This window comes from Suillus subaureus (genome assembly GCF_016647635.1).
Source record: "Suillus subaureus strain MN1 chromosome Unknown BJ212scaffold_5, whole genome shotgun sequence".
Taxonomy (NCBI): domain Eukaryota; kingdom Fungi; phylum Basidiomycota; class Agaricomycetes; order Boletales; family Suillaceae; genus Suillus; species Suillus subaureus.
In genome coordinates this window covers 1,264,366-1,287,277 of record NW_024538561.1, presented here as the reverse complement: position 1 = coordinate 1,287,277, position 22,912 = coordinate 1,264,366, and the positions used below count along the sequence as shown (strand labels likewise).

The window sequence follows — 22,912 nt, the reverse complement described above, 5'->3', positions numbered from 1 at the left end:
GGAGCCGCACGGCCCGCACCTACGATAATTATGCTGACGGACACCTGTATAAGGAATTGTAAATGATTCATTTAGCCAGCATACTTCATCCTATCGATGCCATGTCTTCGCAACCCAAAGTCTCCCAAACACTTGAGTGTAAGTAGGAGCATTTTCTGAGGATAATTCATCCGGTAGAGCGTTCTGTGACCTAAAGTATTTTCCTTCACAGCATTGGTAGTAGCAAATTTATATCACGTCCTTACCACCCGATGTGAACGTATTCTGTCCAGACGCATTACCCGTGACGACGCCTGGGTGGGCGGGGCCAGCCTCTCAGCTACTAGTGTACTGTGGAGACATGACCTTAGCTTCGCCACACGTCACAACGACACATGAATAGAACATAAACTTGCCTACAGCGCGGTTGTGCCCCAAAAAACTCAGCAAGAGAGATCGGGGAACAGTGACTGCATCTAGACGCCGTCCCCCGATCGCTTTCGCGAGGACGTGAGCACACTTGCAGAGCTTGATTCCGCGGAAGTAATACGCGTCGGGTCACCAAATCCTCTGCGGACCCTCTTCAGTTGCTTCCATGTATGACCAACAGATAAATTTAAACTCACCTGCGGCCCAAACACCACTATCATACTCGAAAAATCCAGCGAAAAAGATCGGGAAACAGGCATTTCGGCCCAATGTCTAAGCGTTTGTTTTCCCATCTTGTTCACGGAGGCGGGAGCGCACTTACAGAGTTTGATCAATTCGCGTCGAGTCGATTATTTTAAAAAAACCATTCTGCGAATTCTCTTCAGCTTCATCCATGTAAATATCATAGACTCCAACCCGAACTCCGCGCGGTCTTCCCAAAAAAAACAAATCTGGCGGAGAAGATCGGGAGAACAAGTGAAAATGAAATCTATATTAGTAAGAAAGGAAGCGGCTCATCTAGTACACGCAAACTTTAACAAAGTACACGAGTGTTCAATGCAACGGTTGAACGTTGAGTACTAGTACTGAAACCTTTTGAGTCTGACCTCTCCTATGGTATCATTCTCCACAAATAATTGGATACCTGGATCAATTTGGACCCTGTCCAACAAGTTCTCCGCCAAAAATAATTGCATGTGGTTTGCAGGGTGTCTTGCTTAGTACTAATAACACTGACTGGCCCACTACGCGAGTTTTGATCGAAATTGAGACCATCTAGATGAACATTGACAACACTTCGAACGGAGAGCTCGATATTATGATAGCCAGGAGCATTTTCTAGATCCCATTCTACGCAGATTCCGAATGAAAATACCTTGAAGTTTGTAACGCTGGAAATCAGAGTGAGCTGTTTCCTATTCAGGCACTTCTATGTATAAGCTGTAACCGCTTCACCGCGACGGCCTGAGTGTTAACACAGACCATCAACTTGTTTTGTCAACTGCCCCCACATCGATCCTGTGCAATCCTCTCGCGTCGCCTTAACTACATACCATTTTGTTCCTTTGAACATTAATATTAGCTGGACGCCATGTTAAAAGGATTCGGGAAATTGACTAAAAAAGCTTCAACAGCCACCTTGTCTGCTGGATCCCCCGACGAGCCTCCACGGTCGACCACTCCGACACCGAGCAATCCTGGGGGGAAACCCACTTCACGGACTGGTCTTCTCAGCATACGCGTTTTATGGGCTGAAGGCCTTGCCCTTCCTGTAGGCGCCACGGTCCCTTCTGCTGTGCAAGCCGCGCTGTCCACGCAACAGGCCAAGGTTGCCGCGTCTGTATCTCCCTCGAGCGTAACGCAGAGGCGGCTCGCGAAGCGCCATGGCGCCAAAGACAGTATCCAGCGCACACAATGCTGGTGGCTACCCTACCTGGTAATGGAGTTCGAAGTCAATCAAGTCCTAATTACCCCATTGGGTGGTGATCTGGAGAAACCACTGTACATGTACCAGGCGCAGTTGTGAGTGTCCATTCTACATCACGTACAACTCATCCTGAATTCGCTGTCAGTGACGTGTCGCGCCACTCAGAAATTTCAATACAGTGCTACTTGCGAACAGAACAGCCCAAAGTCGGCAGTGATGGTTTAGCGGATGATATGGGCAATGATATTTTCATGGGCGGAATCAAGTTCACGCCAGACTTCGATAATATTGGCGCTGTGGGCCAAGACCAGTGGCACGATGTGACAGGTGGCAAAGGAAAAATTCAGATTGGTGTGGCATACCAGCCCAGCTCTGTTGGTGATTTCATGTTTCGAGTTTTGAGCGACTAACGAAGTTGACAGGGTCAATCTCTGACTATCGATGAATTTGAGCTCATCACTGTCATTGGCAAAGGCAGCTTTGGGAAGGTAGGCTGAGTATTGATGCGCTAATAGTTGTACTTACGTTCCTTACAGGTCATGCAGGTTAGGAAACGCGACACCATGCGGATATATGCCCTCAAGACCATCCGCAAAGCTCATATAGTCGATCGAAAGGAAATCACACACACATTGGCAGAACGGCTCGTGCTGGCGCGTGTCAACAACCCTTTCATCGTGCCCCTGAAGTTCAGTTTCCAATCCGAGCAGAAACTGTACTTGGTACTCGCGTAAGGCCACTTCAATGTTCGCCTCTCGAAGTTACTCATGAATGCACCCTTTAGCTTTGTCAATGGGGGAGAACTTTTCCATCACTTGCAACGCGAACAACGGTTTAACGAGGAACGATCGCGATTTTACAGTGCTGAGTTGCTATTAGCTCTGGAACATTTACATGAACTCGACGTCGTCTACCGGTAGGCGGACTGTCTCCCTCTTTTTATGTTGTGCTCATTGAAGTCCAGCGATCTGAAGCCAGAAAACATTCTTCTGGATTATACTGGACACATTGCATTGTGTGACTTCGGGTTATGTAAGCTCAATATGAAGGACTCAGACACGACGAACACGTTCTGTGGCACACCTGAATATCTTGCACCGGAGATCTTGAATGGTCAAGGATATAGTCAGTTCCACACCGTCGCCTGTCGTATGATTTCCTGATCATCTATTTTAGACAAGTCAATTGATTGGTGGACTCTTGGTGTACTTCTGTACGAGATGCTCTCCGGTCTTCCACCCTTCTATGATGGTTTGTCCTATTACTGTATTTGTGTCTCTGCCATGAACCATCCACTTCAGAGGTCACGGACAAGATGTACCAGAAGATTCTCTCTGATCCGCTCACCTTTGGCCCCGACATTGGCACAGAAGCCCGAAGCATCCTGACTAGTCTTCTCAACAGAGACCCATCGAAACGGCTTGGAGTGAACGGCGCTGAGGAGATCAAGAAGCACCCATTCTTCGTAAACCACATAGACTTCAAGAAGCTTCTGCAGAAAAAGATCCAGCCGCCGTTTAAACCAAGTGTCTCAAGTCCCGTGGTAAGTGCATGTCTCCCCGGGAGTACGTGTTTGTTGAGCGTGTCGATGTTCAGGATGTTTCCAACTTCGACACTGTCTTTACGGCCGAGGCGCCTATCGACAGCTATGTTGATGGCTCCCACCTCTCATCCACCGTCCAAGCTCAGTTTGCTGGTGTGTCCATTACGATGTCCTTGTAGATATCAGAAATTTGACTCACCCTGTCTGCCATAGGATTCTCGTATAATGGTTCCAACATGCCTATCAGTTGATAGGTCATCTCAAATCTCATTTAGTGGATATAGCACTGGTATCATGTATTTGTTGTCGCATTGCACGTACATTCTGTAATAACTGCTCAATCAGCGTATTTTTGATATTGGTTAAACAGTTCTGGTCATAGTTTTCAAGGTGATCAGATTGGGTGGATGATGACAGGGGTAATTATTTCCAGATAGCACACAGTCACTTAGTCAGACAGCCAATCACCAGTCTGAAGTGCTTACGACCATCAGTATGGCCACTGTCGCTCATTACATTCGTTCAGACTATGATCCTGCTGATAGAGAGCAGCTAGAGAAGGACACAGGCCAAATTCCAATAGACGAAGCAGAACAATGGAACACAGCCCCGACTTTCTCTGCTGCTCGCCACGCCCCACCTCCATCCTTTGTTCCCGCGCGCATTCAATATGACGAGTGGGGTTCTGCTGTCTCGCTTACCCATGAAGTATCTGCGAATGCCTCTGCTCCAGATAGTGGAACCTCTGAGTGGTACAGAGCTTTGACAAGAGATAACTCAAAGACGTTGGGGAACCAACCACCAGCCAGATCGTCAAGTACACCCAGTGAGGATCCCAAGCCAAAGAAGGAGACTACCACCAAGAACAATTGGTTCATTAAAAGAGCGCTCCAGTCTGAACCATCAAGCAAACCCAGTTCTCCCGCACCGTCATTGGCAGACCTCATTGCACGAGATCCACCACCACTACCATCGGAGGGACGTTTTGTTCCTCCAGTCTGGTTGGCAATAGGGCCATCCAACAAAGGCTTCAATCTACTACAGAAAGGTGGTTGGAATGAAGGAGAAGGGCTTGGTGCACACGTCACTCGATCTCTGCGCCCCCGATCGCCAACACACACATCATCTGTATCACTCTCGCATGCACCCTTGCAGGGGGCAAGTATACCGGTCGGCAACGAGAAATCTCGAGACATACCGTCCGACGTCATTGACCTCACCCAATCTGAGTCAGAGTCAGAAGATGACTTTGAATCTTTCCACCAATCTTCTTCCCTTCCGCTTGCTCCAGCGTCTGGTGCATCTAAAGACCCTGATCCGTACTCCCAGAAGTCGCTGTTGACGCCTATTCCAACGATACTCAAGTCTGACCGCCTTGGGATTGGCTTGAAGGCGAAAACGGAGGGTCCATACAAGCAGTCTAAGAAGCGGGTTACTCATAACCAAGCGGCATTGGCATCCCACATCAGGATCTCTGAGGAGCTGCGAAGAAAGAGAGCCGAGGTCGGTCGAGGTCGAAGAGGATTTGCGAAGGTACGAAAGCGCGAAGAGAACGAAAGGAAACGCATGCTCGCCTATCTTAATGAATAGTTTTGACCTCGGATTAACTCAAGAGATCAAGTGAATTGCATGAAAACCACAAACTACACAGGAGCAATATTTTAATAAGTGACAGCCTTTCGTTACATACATAATGTCGTGACGTGCAGACACTGTCGTGCGGGTAAGTACAATATACAAGCAGTACAGGAAATCCATATAGCACGCATCAATTCAAGTATTTGCAGTCTAGGTGTGTATATTCGTGAGAAATATTAATCGGGAGCTGCTCGGCACTAGGGTAGGATAGACTCTCCCCATATCCCTTTTGCTGGCTCACAGCGAACATCGCGGACGTACATCTTGAGCCACTGCACCATCTCTTTGCTGATCTGATGACAGCGTGTAACATCGATCGACGACAAGCGACAAGGCTGCATTGTGGGCGTCGCAGGACGGCTAAGGGACAAGGCGTGGATATGAGCAGAGGCAGACGCGGTGGATACGAAGGATGAGCGCGAGGCCACTGCAGCCGAAGCAGAAGAGAGTTGAGGTGGGCGACCGGAGAGGCGAGATTCCACAAGTCCTCGTAAAGCATCCCATTCGAGTGCAGTGCACCCGTCAAGGTTGAGACGGTCTAACTTGGGGCATACCCAAGGATGGGCCACAGGCGGCGAGGAAAGATTCTAATGAGAAATAATTGGAATATGCGCTAATGACACGGTTACGTGGGTGCTCACCTTCAACAGGAAGCATGTGACATCCTCTACGTCGACCAACTCCAGAGTAACCAATGATGTAAGCCGCCGAAGTAACATTATAAACTTCGGTTCGTTCAAGAAACTTGACTCAATACGAAGGTACTTGAGCGAAGGGAAGTAAGAGATTGCTGTCGAAGGTGCTCCAAAACTGGTGTGAGGTTGTCGAGATAGCAGAAGTCGAGCGACTCAAGCGCAGGGAACGATATTTGACTAAGAAGCATCCGTGTACGCATGATGCCTGCGTAATAGAACGATGCCTTTGTAAGCTTCGGGAGTTTCACGACCTTTGTAGACATAAACTCATGTTCGAGAGAAACACAAGTCTCGGGATCCACGTCTGACATGTTGCGCAATGCAAGTTCTTCGAGACCTGGACAGCCTCGTAGGATGTCTAGCAAGGTGTCGACGGACGGTGAAGACCCATTCCAGTAGCCCCCTAGTTGGAGCACACGCAGGTTTGATACGACTCTCCTGTCCCAGTTGAAGTTAAAGGACGTGAAAGAGCACGAACGAAGACGAGGAGTATGCCCCTTAAAAAGCGGAAGGCAGGGGCTGGAGTAATGGTCTTCCTGCATAGAATGGAATACGCGGATACAAAGACTTTCCAGATAGGGAGCTTCTTCTCTACAGCGCAGAAGGGCAGCATGTGCCTGTGGTTTGTTGGGAACACTGAGGCGAAAGGACCTTGCTCGCCAAAGCGCAGGACGAATGAGATCCATTGCATGGATGATACTCTCCATGGCGCCGCTCGAATTGTCAACTCGAGGAGTGAAGTTGATTGTGATATCGAGAGGCACCGACTTTGAACGTGCGAGCTTGCGATGCGCTTTCTCAAGGGAGTCGTGCGGACTCACGCAGATATCCGCCCACAGCTCTGGGGTGTCGATGGCGACATCCCTCCAATATCGGCAAACCAACATTAAGGTCGCTACTAATAGGGGGTCCTCCTCTCCCATATTACACACTCCTGCAACGAATATCGACGAAAGGAGTTCTTCTGGAATTCGATGGATAGGAGATTGGGATCGAACAACTTGTTCCAGGTGCGACTCTAGCTCCTGGCGCTGATTGAGCAAGGATGCCATCTGTGTATCCAGGGAGTCTAGTGCCTCCCTCAAATGAGGAATGGACACACCCGGAGTCGAACTTCCTCCTGAGAGCGAGTGGTCGACATTGTATCGTGTAATGGATAGTGCAGAACTTTCACGACGACGAGGCGGTCTGCCGTTGGCGGACGGCGTTGGGATAAAACCTGGAATGCATTGCGAAACTGGTTGAGATAGGAAATGAATTGCTTCATAAGGTGGAGGAGGAGACGTTGGCGATGAGGACGTCGAGGACGATACGCTAGATGGCCGGAGTGAGAAAGGTGGCAGTTACATCGGGTAACTTTGAACCACGACGATCAGCGATGATAGTGGTATCGTCCCTAACTGAGCGAGATAAAGATGGCCACTGCATCATATAGTATGATGGCTACAGGTGATCGATGGGTATGTGGTTGTCACTGAGCTCTTTATGAGTGCTGAACAACCGCACGTAAAAAGTGCTGAATTAATAACGGTGATGTGGTTGTAGGGCTTTCAGCAAAACGCGGCTTGACTAGCCGTGGACGTTTTCAAACACCACCTGTTCATAATTGTCATCGTAGTTAATCGATGATTAAGATGGGACATGCCTGTGTTTGTGATCATCTTGGTACGTACAGAGTTGACCGGACAGAAAGATGGGGACCCAATCCGACGAGAGGCTGGAAGGTTTTAAGTTGATCGCACGGATAAGAATGTACCTGCGAAATAATAGGATCTTGCGGTGTCCGTCGAGATTAGCACGAGGCCAGGAGCATGTTGTATTAAGTTACTCCAGGAGGACATTTCATCCGGAATTGTTTGATGAAACTTGCAACGTGCGGCGGCAAAATAGCAATTCGGCACGAGGAGAGCAACGAGGCAAGGTGAGATTCAAACAAAGTGCAAAGTCCCTGGTTCGATCCGAATCCCCTTCCCACACAACTAACAAGAACTGCAAAATCCAGGGATATGGGTCATTTGTACCATAGACATCCTCCTTGATGTTTTCTGGGCAAAATAGCAATACAATCAGTTTCACGAGCGTGCACTGGTCATCTCCGTCAGCCCAGCCAAAATAAAGATACAATAGATAGCGTATGCCTAAGTTCGTAAAATTCTATTGGAAAACAGTAACGTACGGTCGTCTAATGGCAACGCTGAACGGGGATACACTTACGCCGGAACTCTATCGATCCAGCCTCTCTGCCCCGAAATAAATCCGTAATAGAAGAACTGGCTGAGCACCTAAAGTTAGGAGGATTAGAGTCTGAGTGATGAAATCCATTTGGCAGAAAGCGATTGGACGCACAAGTATATCGAGAAAGATGGTCAAACCACTACCTGAAAGATTTAAGCGATTAGTCAACTGCATGTACCAAGTACATAAGTCATGAGCAAATACCTGCTAGCCAACTTGCATTCCTGATCAGATAGTCTGCGTCGCGAGATGCAGCAATAATAGATAATGCGTATGTCATGTTTCCTAGGATAGAGAAGACAAATAACCCAGGAGCAAGGCCCTCGCATCTGGTCTTGAAGTTCTTGACTGCATTGGAATTCAGAACAGTGGGACTGGCAATATGCGTGTGTGACACTGACCTATTTGCGGTAGCCGGGCACCAACTGTCGAGGAAGATAGTAAGTGAAGGCATCCACACATGGTGTGACAAGAACGCACGATAAGCAGTGGCGCTGGTCCACCCTATTAGTTGGACGTGCCAATCCAACTTCGTATCTGGAAGGGCTGGAGAAGTATCATCGTTGGGAAGCCAATTGCTGATACAATACGCCGCCACACCAGTGGCTGATATGAATGAGACAGCGGCCAGGTACCGCACAAAAATTCGCGTGACCGAGGGCCCTGGTCTTTCGGAGGGATCCGCCGAGCGATTATCAGCAATAAGGCAAGTTTCTTCGGAAACCTCCCCTGGGATGTGCACAGGTACAACGTGCCGCCCGGTTTGCCGCTTCCATCGGTAATAATATACTTGGCAAAGCAATGTTGTGTCGCATAAAGTGTACTAACCGATAAATGTGACATCAGGAAGGTAGCTTACAAGTAGCACATAAAACTCACATAAACTCCAAGAATAATTACGGTAGGCAGCAATCCAGCCATCACTGCGCCCATAAGATTACATACATCACCCAACAACCATACATAGATGAAAAGGAGAGATAAACCCTCCCCGCTCTCTAGTTGGTAATTCTCAATTATCTGAGGAGAATATACGACAATCCTGTAGAGGTTGTACAAGATGAGTCTGATTTTTTGACATGAATTCTTTGCCTCACTGACCAGCATGCTATTGAAATCCATCCAAACTTCAATAAAATTCGAAGTCAGCACAGGGTCAATTGAAATATGTAAAAACGCACGACACTGCTAGCTACATTTCCTTCTTCGAACATTGATGATTGACCGGTGGTGTCACTTGGTAGCTCAGCACTCAGTGTCCAGTACCAATAGATAAGATGCTAGTGGGAGAGATCAAGGTGACTAAATCAAGGTATAATTTTTGGGGGTTTCTGGGTTTGAAATTTGAAATTTCATGAAAGAGCACGTGACGGATGCCGGTGTGTGCGTACACCACTGGCTGCAGTAGGCTTTGAACTTTCTTTACAAGTCTCCAAAGCATACTCAACACTATGAACAGTCAAGACGCATTCAGAAAATTCGCTCAGCAATTACAGAGGGCTAGTCAGTCTGGAGGTGGTGGTGGGATGCCAGGAGGTCCAGGTCGCTTCCTCGCAGGCGGGGGCCTTATTGTCGCGTTGGTGGGCGGTGGACTTCTTCTGAATGCGAGCTTGTTCAATGGTGTGTCTCGTGTCGTGAATTCTGTAGTGGGTTCTAATAACCTAAAATAAGTTGATGGTGGCCACAGAGCTATTAAATATACTCGGTAGGCTGTTGTGTCGCGCGCTTTCTAAGTTGATGGCTCATCCTGCTTTAGTCTCCAAGGTGTCAAGGATGAGGTGTACAGCGAAGGGACACACCTCATGGTCCGTACCACTCTTTTTAATGCAGTTTGATTTGTTTTTTTACGCTCCTCAGGTTCCCTGGTTCGAGACTCCAATAGTTTTCGACATTCGCGCGAAGCCTCGGAGTGTAGCAAGTTTGACTGGCACGAAAGGTGACGTCTGCAGTTCGCGGCATGCTTGTACCCGCTTACTTTGGAACTGTAGATTTGCAAATGGTTAACATCACTTGCAGAGTTCTATCCCGACCCGCTGTATCTGCTCTGCCTCAAATATACCGCGAACTAGGAAAAGACTATGACGAGCGCGTGCTACCGTCTATCGTCAACGAAGTTCTCAAAAGTGTAGTCGCACAGTTTAATGCAAGTCAGCTTATTACACAACGTGAGATGGTGCGGAGTATTTTCAACTGTTGCCTGTGGTAAACTGACGATGAGTTTTGTGTCAAGGTGTCCCGATTAATTCGTGAAAACTTAACAAATCGCGCATTACGCTTTAACGTGGTGCTGGACGATGTGTCTATCACCCACGTGGCATTTTCACCCGAGTTTACGCATGCTGTTGAGGCCAAGCAGGCGAGTAATATGGTACTACTTCGCCCATCTGCAAAGTTAATTCCGCCCTAAAGGTAGCTCAACAAACAGCTTTGAGGGCCGCCTTCTTGGTTGACCAGGCCATTCAAGAAAAGCAGGTAAGATTCCCTTGTAGCGATTACCGGTTTTTCTTGATTCAGATGCATATTCTGCAGTCTATTATAGTGCGAGCCCAAGGTGAGGCAAAGAGTGCTGAGTTGATCGGCGAAGCTATGCGCACGAACAAAGGATTTCTGGAGCTTCGTCGACTTGAGGCCGCAAGGGATATTGCCAACATGTTGGCCTCCTCAGGAAATAAAGTGATGTTAGATGCCCAGAGCCTCTTGTTGAATGGTATGATGTCTTCTGCTTTGTGATGACCGCTCCTAACAAATTACTCGTTTACAGTGACTGGAGAAGACACAAAAGAGTTGCTGAAAGTAAAGAAGTAATCTTATTGCCTGGTCCACATCTCATCACCATCGTCACCGCCGCTGCTAATAAAAATGCATATGTTGACTATGAGCTTATATATTGAACTGCAAACTACAGGGACGCACATATCTGAAGTGAAGCATGATGCATGAGGGCTCGGTGGCACTCTTGTCCATGATCACATCATCCTTTCCACTCCAGCGCGCGTCGTGCTATGTTAACTACAAAACATGGGCATGCGAATAATGTCGCAAGCGTCTTCAAAATTTCGTGGCATGATCGACCTTCTGATTAATGCGTCTAATTTTCTACGATGACTCGCTTGCCCGACTTGTGCTACATGCCTTTTCCTTTATACATGGTTATATTAAATGACAACCTCTTTCTTGACACATTTGCTTGGCTGCTCGCGCGTCTCTCGTAGACAACTCGAGCCGGAGTCCACTGAACTGGAACACAGATGAAAAGATAAGTATATACAGAGCATAAGCGGGATTTTCGGTCATTTACAGAATGGATGACATGCAGGGAAGTGTTGGCGCTAGCAGTGGGACCGCACATGACATCCTATGCCATGATTCAGATCTGCAGACCTGACAATGATAATTTGCGAGGACTCAGGACTGGCGGCACGATATCAGTTGTTTGGATCCAAAGCTTTTGCCAAACAGCCCCACAGTACGTAACGTAACAAATTCATAACTTGTTGCTTCGCCGCTTACTACCATCCACAGACAGACATCGGAACGATATGAAGAGGACAAAACAAAACAGGTTTTCTAATCACCGTAAAAAGAAAGTTGCTAAGAGCACGCAAAACCACGAGCAAAACCAGACAGCCGAGTCTGGCACTGAAGAGAGCGTCCAGCTGCCACGAAAGAAAGTAAGATGGGAGGGCAATTCCGAATCAGTGGCAGCTGCAGCAGGTATGGAGAATGGTAGCTCAGAGGACGATGCGAGCACATCAAAGGTAAAGTTTTGCAAAGACAGTCGTGTCCCGTAGAGCTCACCATCTAGTTAGATCTGCTTGACGATTTCCTGCCAATCGTAAGTCGTCCAATGAGTATGTGTTCCAAATGCATATAAGTGCGGTCACTCTAGAGGACGTGTTGCGGGCGCGTACTATGATTCTGTTAGGTGCATAGTCTATGTACTTGAAGATACGCAAGAGGATGTTCACTTCGATCTTACGAACATGCGTTGAGTCGAATCCTTCTCATCATTTTACCCATATGAACCTGTACCAGTTCTCGAACAGTGCAACGCTGACGTAGTGTTGACTAGCTCCAAAGCCGATGACCCATTTATATCGGTCCTTCAGAAATTTGGTATGTTCTCTACTGTCACTGCATATATGCGCAGGTACTTAATCCAACGACTCAGCTGAGGCTTCTGGAGGGGTCTTTCAAATCAGGCCACATAAAGAGTTCACTCCTCACAGAGGGAGAGACCGCTTGCTGTCGCTCCGTTTTCTCTCCGAGTTGACAACCGAAGATACTGGTCAATGTTTGTCATCCGACAGCAATTCAGGCGCTGAGCCAAGAAACGCATATGAATTTATGCAAAAACGCAAACAGGCAGCAGGCGACCCAACCATGAAAAGATGGAATGCGGCGATTAGGTTGGCCAACTATGCATCGGTGGAGTCTTCTCTTTGTGTGCGTCTAGATACTCGGGTGCAATGTTTTGTCTCATCTGTGAAACTATAGATCTCGTGCCTCGGCGCTCTGCTCGACTACCTTGCGAGGGAGCGAGCGGCAGGCGACCTGGATAATGATGCAGGAGTCGAGGGGCTCAACATCTCTGGCATCGAAGTGTTGACCATGTAAGTCGGTATCGCGAACGCTTCATATAGCATCGCGTTGACTCCTTTCAAAGAGATCAGGTCATGCATATCAATGCTGACGCACTTTTGTAAGCGATGTATCAGGATGTTGCCTTGAGAGTACATTAACCGGCAGAGCACAGTTCCCTTCAGATATTCGAAAATGAGAGCCACGCGTCCATCCACTCTGATAAGACAAAAGAGGGGTTGTCGCTTTTTGGTTTGTTGTCACAACTTTCGATGTCGTCGCGTTCATCAATATGCTACAGGTATTCTTGACAATACTCGGACACCCTTGGGTCGTTCATTGCTCCGCACCTGGCTCATGCGCCCGTCTCTGTCCATTCCTGTTATCGCAGCCCGTCATGACGCTATTGAATGCTTTCTACATCCGGAAAACTTAGCACCTGCGAGTACTTTGCAAACTCACTTGAAGGGTGTCAAGAATATTCCGAGGATCCTCGGGCTCCTACAATCTGGGAAAGCCAGCGTTGGCGACTGGCAAGGCCTAGTGAAGGTATGATTCACCCAGTTCTTGCTTCAAATTCAATCCGACGTCAAGCGAAGTTCACATATCACTCTGCAATGATACGCGACGCCCTGGCGGAACTTCATGGAGGTGATCAAGTAGAGGTTGTACGTAAGGTATGGTATCAATGAGTGGCTCGCCAGGAGAAGCTGAACTAAATCAGCTGTTAGTTAGTTGCATCGTTGGACATTGCGAGTTTCAAGGACACCGGAAATGCTGTCAACGAGACAGTAAGCGCTTGTATCATTATTTCTATTTACTCATGTTCCCCTTCACTGGTTAGATTGACTGGGAGGAATCTACCAACAAGAATCGCATATGTGTTAGGCCGTACATTGATGAGGAACTAGATCAGAGGAAACACGTTTACGCTGGATTGGACTCTGTCTTGGTGGGGTTATTACTATCTCAAAGATGCTGTCATTTTGCTTATACATGTTATAGTGTAAAGTCGCTGAACAAATATGCCAGAAGATTCCTGTGGATTATACGGCGTCTCTAAACGTGGTATACTTCCCACAACTAGGTAATGCATTCTCGAACCTAGTATAAGTGTATTTTCAACGGTTTCTATCGGCAGGCTTTTTGATCTGCGTTCCAATGCAGGAGAAATGGAGGTCTGAGGAGGGCATCAATGTTCTAGACGGATGGAGCTTCCAGGTGAGTCCTGACGTTGTCCCTGCCGTATCTGATGTAACAGGCTGACTAAATCGCTCAGTTCTCCTCAGAGCGAGTGATAAGTCTTATCAATGATCGACTTTGTTGCTGAACGGCGTCTTTTCAGTGCCCATGTGTATTTCAAATCGGAAGAGATGCATGGTAAGCTTGACATGAACCTTATTTCAAGAAATCGTGCGATTCAGGTCAAAGACATGGACACCCACATTGGCGATCTCCACCCATCAATAGTCGGTGCGAGTTTTGATATTTTCTCATCAGTAAGAGACTCACGGGTAACAGACCGTGAAATAGAGATCGTCCAGGAGCTCTTGGAACGGATCCTTGTATGCAGTGAAGGGATGAGGCACACATGTGACGTTTGTGCTGAACTAGACTGCCTGCTTGCCTTCGCCGAGGCTTCTCGAGCATACAATTACTGTCGGCCTCAGATCTCAGAGGATCCTATCATCGACATTGATCAAGGACGGTGAGCATTGTGGAATGCTACTCGCTACACTAGTGACCTTCTCTCGTAAGACATCCCTTACAAGAGCAGGTAGTCGACATTTTTGTTCCCAACAATGCTCAGCTTTTAGCTGGTATCGGTTTCGGTGACAGTGCTGAACCACAGACAGAAGTTGACAACCCGCCAATGTATAGCAGCATTGTTTTGTGCACTGGCGCGAATGCGTGTGGAAAAGTAGGTTCAAGTTACACGTCACAATATCAGCTAAATTCCCTCTTGCACAATGCAGAGCGTCTACCTGAAACAGGTAAAGATCTGATCACTCATACACCGGAATGTATTAAAATGAATACAGGTTGCTCTAATTCAATACATGGCCCAGGTTAGTAACCGTTCCGAGTTATCGGTCCACTTGTAACTCATTAATGACAACTTAGATCGGCTGGTAAGAAACTCGTGGCTGCTTCCGTGCTTCATGACCCTGCGAAGTTTTGTCCCAGCGGTATCTGCCACCCTGGGAATTGTCGACAAAAGTGACGTTCTGGACTTTTCCGCCCTGTGTCAACTAACTTTTCTCTGCAGTCTTTACTCGTATACAGACACGCGAATCAGTATCCAAAGTATTTTCGCAGTATCCCCGATTCCCTCCAATGCTGAACTAGTTGCAAGGCCCAATCTGCTTTTATGATTGATCTCAACCAGGTTTCCCTGGCCCTCCGAAATTGTACCGCAAAATCTCTCATTCTCCTTGACGAATTCGGAAAGGGGACGATTCCTGCAGGCTCGTTTGCTTCACGGTGCAAGCATAACTGTTGATTCTTACTTGTCCATAGACGGGACTGGATTGTTTTGCGGTGTCATCAAGCATCTTCTCAACCGAGGGTCTCAGTGTCCTAAGGTTTTAGCTGCCACACATTTCCACGATGTCTTCCAAAAGGACATGCTCGATCCCCACAAGTTCCCAATCACATTCCTCCACATGCAAGTCCTTTTCACTTCAAGCAAAGGCAACCTCAACCCCGGTGACGTGTCGATGTCTGGAGACTCAAAATCAACCGATCACGAACGACTGGAACCTACATCTGTTGTCGCCCCTGGAGAAAAGATAACTTATCTTTATCGGTATCTTCTGGGTTTATACGACCATCGACGTACCTAACCAATGGATCAGTGTCTCCCCGGGTCTTTCCCGCAACTCTCATGCAGCTCAATGTGCTACAATGTTTGGTTTGCCGTCCCGTATTGCGCAGCGTGCGCAGTACGTCAGGTAGTTTTCCTTCCTCTTGCGCACCTCATGGAGAGATTATTCACTGGTACGTCAAGCAAATTGTTGGGTGACCATGAACTCGGTCAGCTTTTGGAGGAGGAAATGACTGCGGAGGAGCAAGAAAATATCAAGGCTGCTGGGATCGCCACCTACAAATTTCTAGCCATGGATCTCACGAACGATTCTCATGAAAAAGACATCAAACCAAGGCTTGTAGAGGCGCTTGGCCGGGCTCCTCATGGATGACTATATTCTACCCATGCGCATGATACCATTGTAAGGATCGCTGTAACTCTAGAAAAATACAAGCAAGGCCTTCTCGCTCAATTCTCGGGGGAATATGTATTTTCCTGTCCTAAAATTTGTCTCGAGTGAATCAGCCGATGGACCTTCGGCCCGCCGAGTCTGCTATTAAACTAAGTCATTTCTACTCAGCCTCCTTAATCGCCTCTCATCATAGCCCCCGTCACACAGATCATGTGCTTCAAGACCTCTTCGTCCTACCGGCAGGATCCCTTGCAGTTGATGCATTGATATCTGAGCTTGTGACCCAAAGTGTAGCAAATACAATTGAATGACTTTCTAAGTGAATACAAGTCATCTCCGAAGCGCGCGTGCTTACCTTCGATTAATTAAGGGTTATACATTGGTCTCGAGACGGAGGGTTCAAGAAATGCATTCTGAGTCTTCGGTAGGTCAAGTCTGCAACATGCCAGGTCCAATGATATCGAACTACTGGTGGAGTGGGCTTCCAAGCCTATACACGACATATATCGTCAGTCAGACTCTCTTAAGGCTGCACAAGTAGCCTCTGGACAAGTCTTTGCAAGCAGACTTACCCATGCGTTTGTCAACTTTTCCGCATCTTTTCTTCCCCTGTAACGGAATTTGTCACTTCCACTCTCAAAAAAGATGGACGTGCTTCAGCCCCTTGTCAAACGACTTCAGGCCAAGCCTTCAAGGAACCAAACTTCTACGGCTCGAGCTGGGCGCCTGTCATTGATAAGCCTGACATAGTTCACGGCATGAGAATGTACAGGTGAATCTAATAGTAGTTCCAGCAGGTCACATATTTATCGACCACAGGCACACCGGATGCTGAATGCTCAGGTCCCCCCAAAGAGATCATCATATGATGAAGTGAAGAAGGTCGTTGATCTTTGGCTTGCCCATGCCACGATGATGCGATATAATTACAATCATGTGAACTTGACTGTCGATTCTCTGTATGGACCAAATTCTGTCGTTGTTGTGTAGAAAGGTACTTTGAAGTCTCGTGTCCTCCCCTCAGCTAGTTCGATGCTCGAGCATTACCTAGTCTCCCGTAGCTAGACCTCGAAGCTTGAAGAAGGAAGATAGTCGATCGTTTTTCTCACTATTATTGCGGTCTAAAAACATGCTCAAGCTCCGGTTGAGTCCAAAAAAAGAGTCTCGAGCGAACAAGCGGGTCGAACGCGGCCCGCTTCTATCATTCATACTTAAACTAAGTGACAGTTATTTCTACCGAGCCCCCTCTCAGTCACCTCTCATAATGGCGCCCGTCACACAAATTATGTACTTTAAGACCTCCTCGTCCTACCTCCAGGATCCCGCTCGGTTGATTTCTGAGCTTGCGACCACAAGTTCAGTAGACAAAATTGAAGGGTTTTCTAAGTGAATCACTAGAGTCATCCTCGAAGCATGCCAGCTTATCATTGATTAAGGGCATACCTTGGTTTCGAGACGGAGGATCCAAGCAATGCATTTTGGGTCTTTGGTAAGTCAAGTTTGCGACATACTACGTCCAATTGCGTTGAACTACTCGTAGAGTGGACTTCCAAGTCTGCGCATGACACATATCATCAGACAGACACTTTCAAGGCTACACAATCAGCTTCTCGGCAAGTCTTTGCGAGCAGACCTACCCACACATTTGCTGGGTTCTCCAACACTAGTCAGATCTTTTCTGCTCCAGTGACGGAATTTGTCACTTTCACTCTCAAAGAGGGTGTCAGTATGAACGCGCTTGAGCCCCTTGTCCAACAGCTTCAGGCCAAGCTTCAAGGAACACCCAAGTTCTACGGCTCGAGCTGGGCACCTGTCGTTGATAAGCCCAACGTAGTTCACGGCGTGTTAGGATGGGAAAGCGTGCAGGTAATTTCAATATTAGTTCCTCAGAGTCACCTGCTTATTCATCACAGGCACACTGGGATGCTGTAAGCTCAGGTCCCCTCAAAGAGATCATCGATAAAGTGAAGAAGGTTGCAGACCTTTGGCTTGTCCACGCCGTGCTGACGCGATACAATGTGTGAACTTGATTATCGAATGCTTTGTACGAACCACACTTTGTTGTTGTTTTGTAGGAACATATTTTGAAGTCATGAAACATGCAGTCCTGGATATTTCCGAGGAACATCGACAAGTTTTTCTCTGTTTTCTACACGCAGTATTTACAAGTTAGCTATATGCAAGTCTCCCGCTGTGGGTGCACTTACCACTATCGTATGCAGTAGCGGTCAGTGGTGAACTGACGCTGATGCTGGCTCACGAAGTCCATAAGTACAGCTTCGTCGTGTTGTCTCCTGACAAACTTATGCTACTATGCCTTTCATGTATGGAGGCAACCGTAGCTTGAACATGACACTCAGCCACATACACAGAAATAGTCCAACAACTTGAAGTGTGAGATTCAGAAAATAGCAACTGGCTCTTACGAAGGCCCTCTGTCGGAGTGAATCTCAGGCGTGATGAGATTGAAGAACACCAGCATTTTCTACAGCCTTGAAGACAAGGCACCCGAGCCTCACTCCGATGCTGAAGCTGGCGATGATGATGCAAAAATCCCTTGTTACAGTTATCGAGGATGCTCTGGGCAGTGGACATCAGCTAACTTAGAGTCTGTTCGGGAAGACGATTTCGCCCAACTTCATCAGCAAAAGTGGCGCAAGCTGACAAGGCCTCGGCAAATGCCGTAAGCCTGACGTAGAGTTCCAAACCTGGCTACAGGCCTTGCGGGCGTCGTGCCAGGCATTGTAAGGCTCCCAGATGACAAAGTAATGTTATAACCACGTCACTCGCACATGTATGTATGCAAGAATCATCAATACAAGTAATGTAATATATTTCTTCCCTCACACAGCTGAAGACAAGTCCTTCCAATGCATTCTAATACTCAGCATAGTCACCATAATCCTCTTCAGTATCTGCAGCACCCTCTCCATCCTCAGCACCAAGAATGGCATCATCCAATTTATCTTGTGAGCCTTCAAGTCCTTCCTCTTCTGAGCTGTCATCCAACAACAACTGCTCCTCTAGGTCACCATAACCAAACTCGCTGCACTTGTCATCCAATACTGAGCCATCCCTGTCATCATCAGCCCCGTCATCTGATTCCTCATCTCCATCAAACAAATCTGTATTGAACTTGGAAGCAGCACTCTGTGAGTTCTCTCCTTCTTCAAGCTCATTGTCCAACTCAGATTGAGTTCCTGTATAATCCATATGCTCCCCACTGGAACTGCTAATGCTGTGCATGTCTGCATCTGTCAGTGCATCTCCACGATCATTGCCAGACTCTGAGTTGGTATCCTCATTCATCAGTAAACCTGGCATGTAAAACATACCAGTGTGCTCGCTTTCCTTCATAAATGGCACTGAGTCAAGTGCATCTCGGTCCTTGTAGAAACTTTGTGCTGCCTCTCATGTGGTCTTGTGTCCAACACCACCACAGAACCACATGAACATGTTGCAGTTGTTACAGTACCCCTATTCTTTTCTCACCATCACTGTGGACACCTTATGGCTGTACTTCTAACACTTCCTTTTCACTGTGCTGTTTCCTCATGGTCTCTCTTATCTCTGACTTATACCTTTGTTTTCCCATAAACCTTCCTTTCCTAGTATCTGTTACCCTTTGCCCAGCTTGGTCTGTGCACAATTCCTCTATGTATATAAACCCTAGTTACTGCTTGTATTTCTCTAACTTGAATCTACTCAGTTCTCTTTCATACTTGAACTCTAGCTCCTTGGGAAGAAGGCTAGCCATTATCCCATTTGAACTCTAGATCCTGCAGGAGTCTAGATGATTGCTCCTGAGGGAGGCATCACTCAATAAGGCTTAGTCCTTGATTGACCTTGACCCTTGATTCCTTTATTAGAACGATGCTCTATCTGAGTTCATAACAGCAGTCTACAAATCTAAAAAAAATGTAAGTCAATCATTTGTTTTGCAAGTCAAAAAACCACCAACTGGTTGACATAGTACCAGCTATAATCCATATCACCTTCACAAGGCTGTTGAGCAATTGATGGAGGAAGAAGGTTCACAGTGGACCCATGTGCAAATCCTGGGATCACATGGACACCATGAATCACTTGTGCAGGGTCAACAAATCCAAAAGCATCTGTTCTGACCTTGTTAGCATCATAAAAGCCAATCTGGTGTAGCTGATGCACAACCCAGCCAGATTTATGATTTGAGTCTTGACAGAACCAGTGCACCCATAGGAAATTGACATGTCATGAAGCCTGGTCACAAGAATCTGAACCATGATACCTGGCATATATGTGAAAAATGCCAATAATATGCACATACCAATATGGGTGAGGAGTGAGTTTGCCAGGTTCACTTTCCTCATTGCCTAGGAGCATGATGTCTGCATGTGTATGTGGATTGAGTGAATCTTGAGCTCTTTGAAGATTGTATGTCATGTAGTTGACATGGAGTACTTTGTGTTTATAGATCTTGTTGTTGGGGATGATGAGCGAGTTCTGCTGTGCAGCAGTAAATGTGTGCTCCTCAGAATCATCATAGCCAAGAAATCAACTAAGAATGTGGTCCTTGAGTCACAGCAAAAAATCCTGCACAAAATCAGATACACTGAAAACCACAGAGGCTGATAGATACCTTCACTGCAAGGTCCTCACGATTCTTGTGCAGCCATGAAGTGATGTCCCAGTATTGACAGTGTGAGTTTGAAATCTGATACCAGGTCTCTGGAGAACACTGTGGCAATGACTCTGTTTCAGCAAAACCAACCAATGGAGAATTTTCTGCATGGTTCAAATGACCTTCAGCTCATTGTGCAGCAGCCTTCTGTTGAAGCTTGTGAAGGAGTCGTTCATGGCGCTGCTGTTTTGCAATACCATGCACAATTTTGATCTTGTTAGTGCATGCATAAAAGTGTTTCACATGGTGATGCTCTAGTTCACCCCACCATTTTTTTTTTTTTTGGGTCATTGTTTATTGTCCTGTGGGGCAGGGCCCTATGTTGGACAGTACTTACAGTGTATTTACGGTTCTAGTATAATATGTGCATTGAGATCTATGTGTGTCCATGATATTGGTCCAGGCTTTTGTGAGGACGATAGGCGCCATCTGAAGGTGTGACATGGGGTTTTGAGTGGCTTTCTGGTTAGCTGACTCTTTCTGTCTGGTTCTAATCTTTTTCTGGGGGGGTGATGTCTCCGAAGGAGCTGAGCAGGCAACGAGTGCAGGTGATGAATTTGAAGAGGGACTTGGTGCATTTGTCTTTGTTTAGCAGATTTTTCAGTTGGTGTACTTTGCAGCTGAGTTCTACTCTCATAGTGCTTCTTTGTCTGGTGTATGTCAGGCAGGCAAGGAGATAGTGATGAACTGATTCTTCTTGTTCTTGGCAGGATGGGCATAGTGGGGAGGGGGCTTTCAAGATGTGATGAAGGTGTTTGTTCAAAGGTACATGTCCTGTTCATAATTGGATTAGCAGTGATGCATGGCATCTGGGGAGCTTCTTGGCCAGTATTGCGAAACCTTTGGAGGGGAAAGATGGGTCTATCTCTTTGAATCATGTGTATCTGGGAGATGTCTGGAGGGTGGATGTTGTCTCAAGTGCAATGGTGCTGTGAAAGGCCTGCTTTATTGCTGATTTGCTGCATGGGAGTAGGATGGGGGTGTTGTCTGCATTACAGAGGGATGTAGGGAGTTTGGCATTCTCTGAGCTCTCTCCATGGGCAGCATGTTTTGCTTGTTCATCTGCTGCCTCATTTCCAGGGATGCTTATATGGCTGGCTGACCATTGTATGATCAGTTTGTGGTTGTCATTCCTCAGCAGTAAGCAGCATAGATCATCATGGAATATATCGATGAGGTAGTGGCCTGGCTTCAATTGGAATCCACTGGTTGCTCATATTGCTGCTTGGTTATCCACCCCAAGTGCCATTGTTGGTCTAGCTCTGCCCCTTCTTCTTGTTCTTTCTCTCAACAGCTCTACCGCCAGGATCATTCCCACAATCTCTCACCCCACCATCAAAACTAGAACCTTGAATCAAGAGTGGATATGTATGTATTAGTGCACAACTTGTGTTGAAAAATTGTCAGTTGTCCCAAACAACCAGATTGACTTCACAAAGTTGCCAAGTGCATGTAACTTGTAGGTAGACATGTTAAAAAATCGCTGTTGAGTGCCCTTGGTGACAATCTTTTTCCCTTTCTTTGTCGGCATGGCTTTTGAATTCCCCTTGGCAGAATATGCAGGTTTTTGGTGCCCCTGAGCAGCAGCCTCTTTTGGTAGCTCTTGTGTCACAAATGAGTCACATGTAAACTGCTTGAAGTGGTGGAGAGCTCATCCCAGTCTGATGGTCAAGTTGCCAAGGAAATGGAGTGTTGTTTCGGTGTGCATCTGAAGCTTTCCAAGTGCATGCCAGGTTGCAAGCTCAAAAAGTAAGTCGGGAATGACTTTGTCATGATCAGGTAGCAAGCCCTCCATTACTGGAATACAACACTATATATGAATCAGGTTGTTAGACAGCTAATAGTATACTAAAGGGTGGACAGACCTGCAACAAGTCTTCATAATCTCTCACAGTGAGTTTGGTGAGATTTGACATATTCTGACTGAACTTTTGAATAATGTCCCTCCTGAATGTTGGCACACACCAAAATCTTCAAAGTATTAGTCTTTGGATGCATTAGATCACAGAACTCACCTAGCATTGAACTGTGTCATAGTATCTCCACCAAATGCATGCAGAATCTGTAGTAGATGGGTGAGAGTCCCTTTCCAAACACTGAGTTCAAATTTGTGCATAAAGTCAGGCATGAACATTGAATGGAAGTCAAATCCAAACCTAGATAGTCATTCAGAAAATGCATTCTTTGACTCTATCAGTCAAAGTTATCTTAATGAAGTTTGAAACTTACATGTGTCGGTACCAGTGACATTGGCCCCAGCAACTTGTCAATCACAGTGCTGCCAATGTTGCATCCTTTCATAAAGATCCAATCACACACTCTCTCAATGGTACTCCTGCATGCATGGTTGTCCAATCGCACATCCCTTTTACACCATAGTCTATCCAGCTTCATCCCAAGGTTGGCAATCTTCTCCTTAGGAATGAGGCAGCATGGACAGGGAAAATTTCCCAGAAATTTGATGCATGTGAGAAGAATCCTATCAGTGTTTGATTAGTTTCG

At 46.8% G+C, this 22,912-nt stretch overlaps 10 protein-coding genes across 10 annotated transcripts; 5 read left to right on the top strand and 5 right to left on the bottom strand.

The window, feature by feature from the left end:
• The first annotated feature begins 1,129 nt into the window (after window positions 1-1,129).
• Window positions 1,130-3,850, top strand: BJ212DRAFT_1330432 (kinase-like domain-containing protein). The gene is made up of 10 exons (XM_041334729.1): window positions 1,130-1,932; window positions 1,983-2,211; window positions 2,260-2,325; window positions 2,374-2,567; window positions 2,622-2,753; window positions 2,802-2,962; window positions 3,014-3,088; window positions 3,139-3,380; window positions 3,434-3,533; window positions 3,594-3,850. Exons 1-10 carry the CDS (start codon window positions 1,502-1,504, stop codon window positions 3,629-3,631), a joined length of 1,668 nt encoding a protein of 555 aa, XP_041197205.1. The 5' UTR covers window positions 1,130-1,501; the 3' UTR covers window positions 3,632-3,850.
• Window positions 3,851-3,875: 25 nt separating this feature from the next.
• On the top strand, window positions 3,876-4,970 carry BJ212DRAFT_1263505 (uncharacterized protein; the record flags this gene model as incomplete). The annotated part of the gene is made up of 1 exon (XM_041330353.1): window positions 3,876-4,970. One exon carries the CDS (start codon window positions 3,876-3,878, stop codon window positions 4,968-4,970), a length of 1,095 nt encoding a protein of 364 aa, XP_041197204.1.
• An 89-nt stretch (window positions 4,971-5,059) lies between these two features.
• BJ212DRAFT_1540962 (uncharacterized protein) lies at window positions 5,060-6,600 on the bottom strand (the record flags this gene model as incomplete). The annotated part of the gene is made up of 3 exons (XM_041341842.1): window positions 5,060-5,605; window positions 5,660-5,782; window positions 5,830-6,600. 3 exons carry the CDS (start codon window positions 6,598-6,600, stop codon window positions 5,216-5,218), a joined length of 1,284 nt encoding a protein of 427 aa, XP_041197203.1. The 3' UTR covers window positions 5,060-5,215.
• Window positions 6,601-7,785: 1,185 nt separating this feature from the next.
• BJ212DRAFT_826722 (PQ-loop-domain-containing protein) lies at window positions 7,786-9,306 on the bottom strand. The gene is made up of 9 exons (XM_041344156.1): window positions 9,130-9,306; window positions 9,050-9,075; window positions 8,828-8,990; window positions 8,429-8,771; window positions 8,350-8,373; window positions 8,153-8,296; window positions 8,060-8,091; window positions 7,890-7,995; window positions 7,786-7,798 (listed from the first exon to the last, which is right to left on the bottom strand). The coding sequence occupies exons 1-8, from the start codon at window positions 9,160-9,162 to the stop codon at window positions 7,924-7,926; spliced, it is 837 nt and encodes a 278-aa protein (XP_041197202.1). The 5' UTR covers window positions 9,163-9,306; the 3' UTR covers window positions 7,786-7,798; window positions 7,890-7,923.
• Window positions 9,307-9,320: 14 nt separating this feature from the next.
• Window positions 9,321-11,127, top strand: BJ212DRAFT_1425425 (band 7 family-domain-containing protein). Its single transcript, XM_041337656.1, has 9 exons — window positions 9,321-9,568; window positions 9,620-9,653; window positions 9,705-9,753; window positions 9,806-9,884; window positions 9,937-10,121; window positions 10,179-10,304; window positions 10,358-10,420; window positions 10,478-10,655; window positions 10,710-11,127. The coding sequence occupies exons 1-9, from the start codon at window positions 9,400-9,402 to the stop codon at window positions 10,751-10,753; spliced, it is 927 nt and encodes a 308-aa protein (XP_041197201.1). The 5' UTR covers window positions 9,321-9,399; the 3' UTR covers window positions 10,754-11,127.
• A 360-nt stretch (window positions 11,128-11,487) lies between these two features.
• On the top strand, window positions 11,488-15,729 carry BJ212DRAFT_1263502 (DNA mismatch repair protein MutS; the record flags this gene model as incomplete). The annotated part of the gene is given in 24 exon segments (XM_041330352.1): window positions 11,488-11,711; window positions 11,838-11,935; window positions 11,984-12,064; window positions 12,120-12,394; window positions 12,446-12,561; window positions 12,615-12,650; window positions 12,705-12,781; window positions 12,831-13,078; window positions 13,129-13,206; window positions 13,261-13,320; window positions 13,374-13,481; window positions 13,535-13,616; window positions 13,671-13,774; window positions 13,915-14,002; window positions 14,051-14,237; window positions 14,288-14,450; window positions 14,506-14,523; window positions 14,572-14,615; window positions 14,706-14,749; window positions 14,799-14,836; window positions 14,886-15,001; window positions 15,021-15,338; window positions 15,388-15,483; window positions 15,540-15,729. The coding sequence occupies 24 exon segments, from the start codon at window positions 11,488-11,490 to the stop codon at window positions 15,727-15,729; spliced, it is 2,889 nt and encodes a 962-aa protein (XP_041197200.1).
• A 1,213-nt stretch (window positions 15,730-16,942) lies between these two features.
• BJ212DRAFT_1330386 (uncharacterized protein) lies at window positions 16,943-18,088 on the top strand. The gene is made up of 4 exons (XM_041334728.1): window positions 16,943-17,136; window positions 17,187-17,239; window positions 17,291-17,616; window positions 17,664-18,088. The coding sequence occupies exons 1-4, from the start codon at window positions 17,015-17,017 to the stop codon at window positions 17,772-17,774; spliced, it is 612 nt and encodes a 203-aa protein (XP_041197199.1). The 5' UTR covers window positions 16,943-17,014; the 3' UTR covers window positions 17,775-18,088.
• Window positions 18,089-18,627: 539 nt separating this feature from the next.
• On the bottom strand, window positions 18,628-19,074 carry BJ212DRAFT_1477201 (uncharacterized protein; the record flags this gene model as incomplete). Its single annotated transcript, XM_041339511.1, has 1 exon — window positions 18,628-19,074. One exon carries the CDS (start codon window positions 19,072-19,074, stop codon window positions 18,628-18,630), a length of 447 nt encoding a protein of 148 aa, XP_041197198.1.
• A 3,201-nt stretch (window positions 19,075-22,275) lies between these two features.
• On the bottom strand, window positions 22,276-22,574 carry BJ212DRAFT_1211557 (uncharacterized protein; the record flags this gene model as incomplete). The annotated part of the gene is made up of 2 exons (XM_041329239.1): window positions 22,276-22,381; window positions 22,426-22,574. Coding segments are annotated over 2 exons (255 nt in total), but the record flags the coding sequence as incomplete, so codon positions are not given.
• A 104-nt stretch (window positions 22,575-22,678) lies between these two features.
• On the bottom strand, window positions 22,679-22,879 carry BJ212DRAFT_1211945 (uncharacterized protein; the record flags this gene model as incomplete). The annotated part of the gene is made up of 1 exon (XM_041329247.1): window positions 22,679-22,879. A coding segment is annotated over one exon (201 nt), but the record flags the coding sequence as incomplete, so codon positions are not given.
• Window positions 22,880-22,912: the final 33 nt, after the last annotated feature.

What these genes read in the sequence shown, in the direction of transcription:
- BJ212DRAFT_826722 (XM_041344156.1), bottom strand. Translation starts at nt 9,162, where the DNA reads ATGTTCGAAGAAGGAAATGTAGCTAGCAGTGTC. An exon ending in GAAATGTAGCTAGCAGTGTC is followed by an intron (nt 9,076 to 9,129) that starts GTGCGTTTTTAC and finishes ATTTTATTGAAG; the next exon opens with TTTGGATGGATTTCAATAGC. An exon ending in GAATGCAAGTTGGCTAGCAG is followed by an intron (nt 8,092 to 8,152) that starts GTATTTGCTCAT and finishes TAAATCTTTCAG; the next exon opens with GTAGTGGTTTGACCATCTTT.
- BJ212DRAFT_1330386 (XM_041334728.1), top strand. Translation starts at nt 17,015, where the DNA reads ATGGCGCCCGTCACACAAATTATGTACTTTAAGACCTCCTCGTCCTAC. An exon ending in AAAATTGAAGGGTTTTCTAA is followed by an intron (nt 17,137 to 17,186) that starts GTGAATCACTAG and finishes TCATTGATTAAG; the next exon opens with GGCATACCTTGGTTTCGAGA. An exon ending in CAATGCATTTTGGGTCTTTG is followed by an intron (nt 17,240 to 17,290) that starts GTAAGTCAAGTT and finishes AACTACTCGTAG; the next exon opens with AGTGGACTTCCAAGTCTGCG.
- BJ212DRAFT_1425425 (XM_041337656.1), top strand. Translation starts at nt 9,400, where the DNA reads ATGAACAGTCAAGACGCATTCAGAAAATTCGCTCAGCAATTACAGAGG. An exon ending in AAGTTTGACTGGCACGAAAG is followed by an intron (nt 9,885 to 9,936) that starts GTGACGTCTGCA and finishes TTGGAACTGTAG; the next exon opens with ATTTGCAAATGGTTAACATC. An exon ending in TTATTACACAACGTGAGATG is followed by an intron (nt 10,122 to 10,178) that starts GTGCGGAGTATT and finishes TTTTGTGTCAAG; the next exon opens with GTGTCCCGATTAATTCGTGA.
- BJ212DRAFT_1330432 (XM_041334729.1), top strand. Translation starts at nt 1,502, where the DNA reads ATGTTAAAAGGATTCGGGAAATTGACTAAAAAAGCTTCAACAGCCACC. An exon ending in TACATGTACCAGGCGCAGTT is followed by an intron (nt 1,933 to 1,982) that starts GTGAGTGTCCAT and finishes ATTCGCTGTCAG; the next exon opens with TGACGTGTCGCGCCACTCAG. An exon ending in AAACTGTACTTGGTACTCGC is followed by an intron (nt 2,568 to 2,621) that starts GTAAGGCCACTT and finishes TGCACCCTTTAG; the next exon opens with CTTTGTCAATGGGGGAGAAC.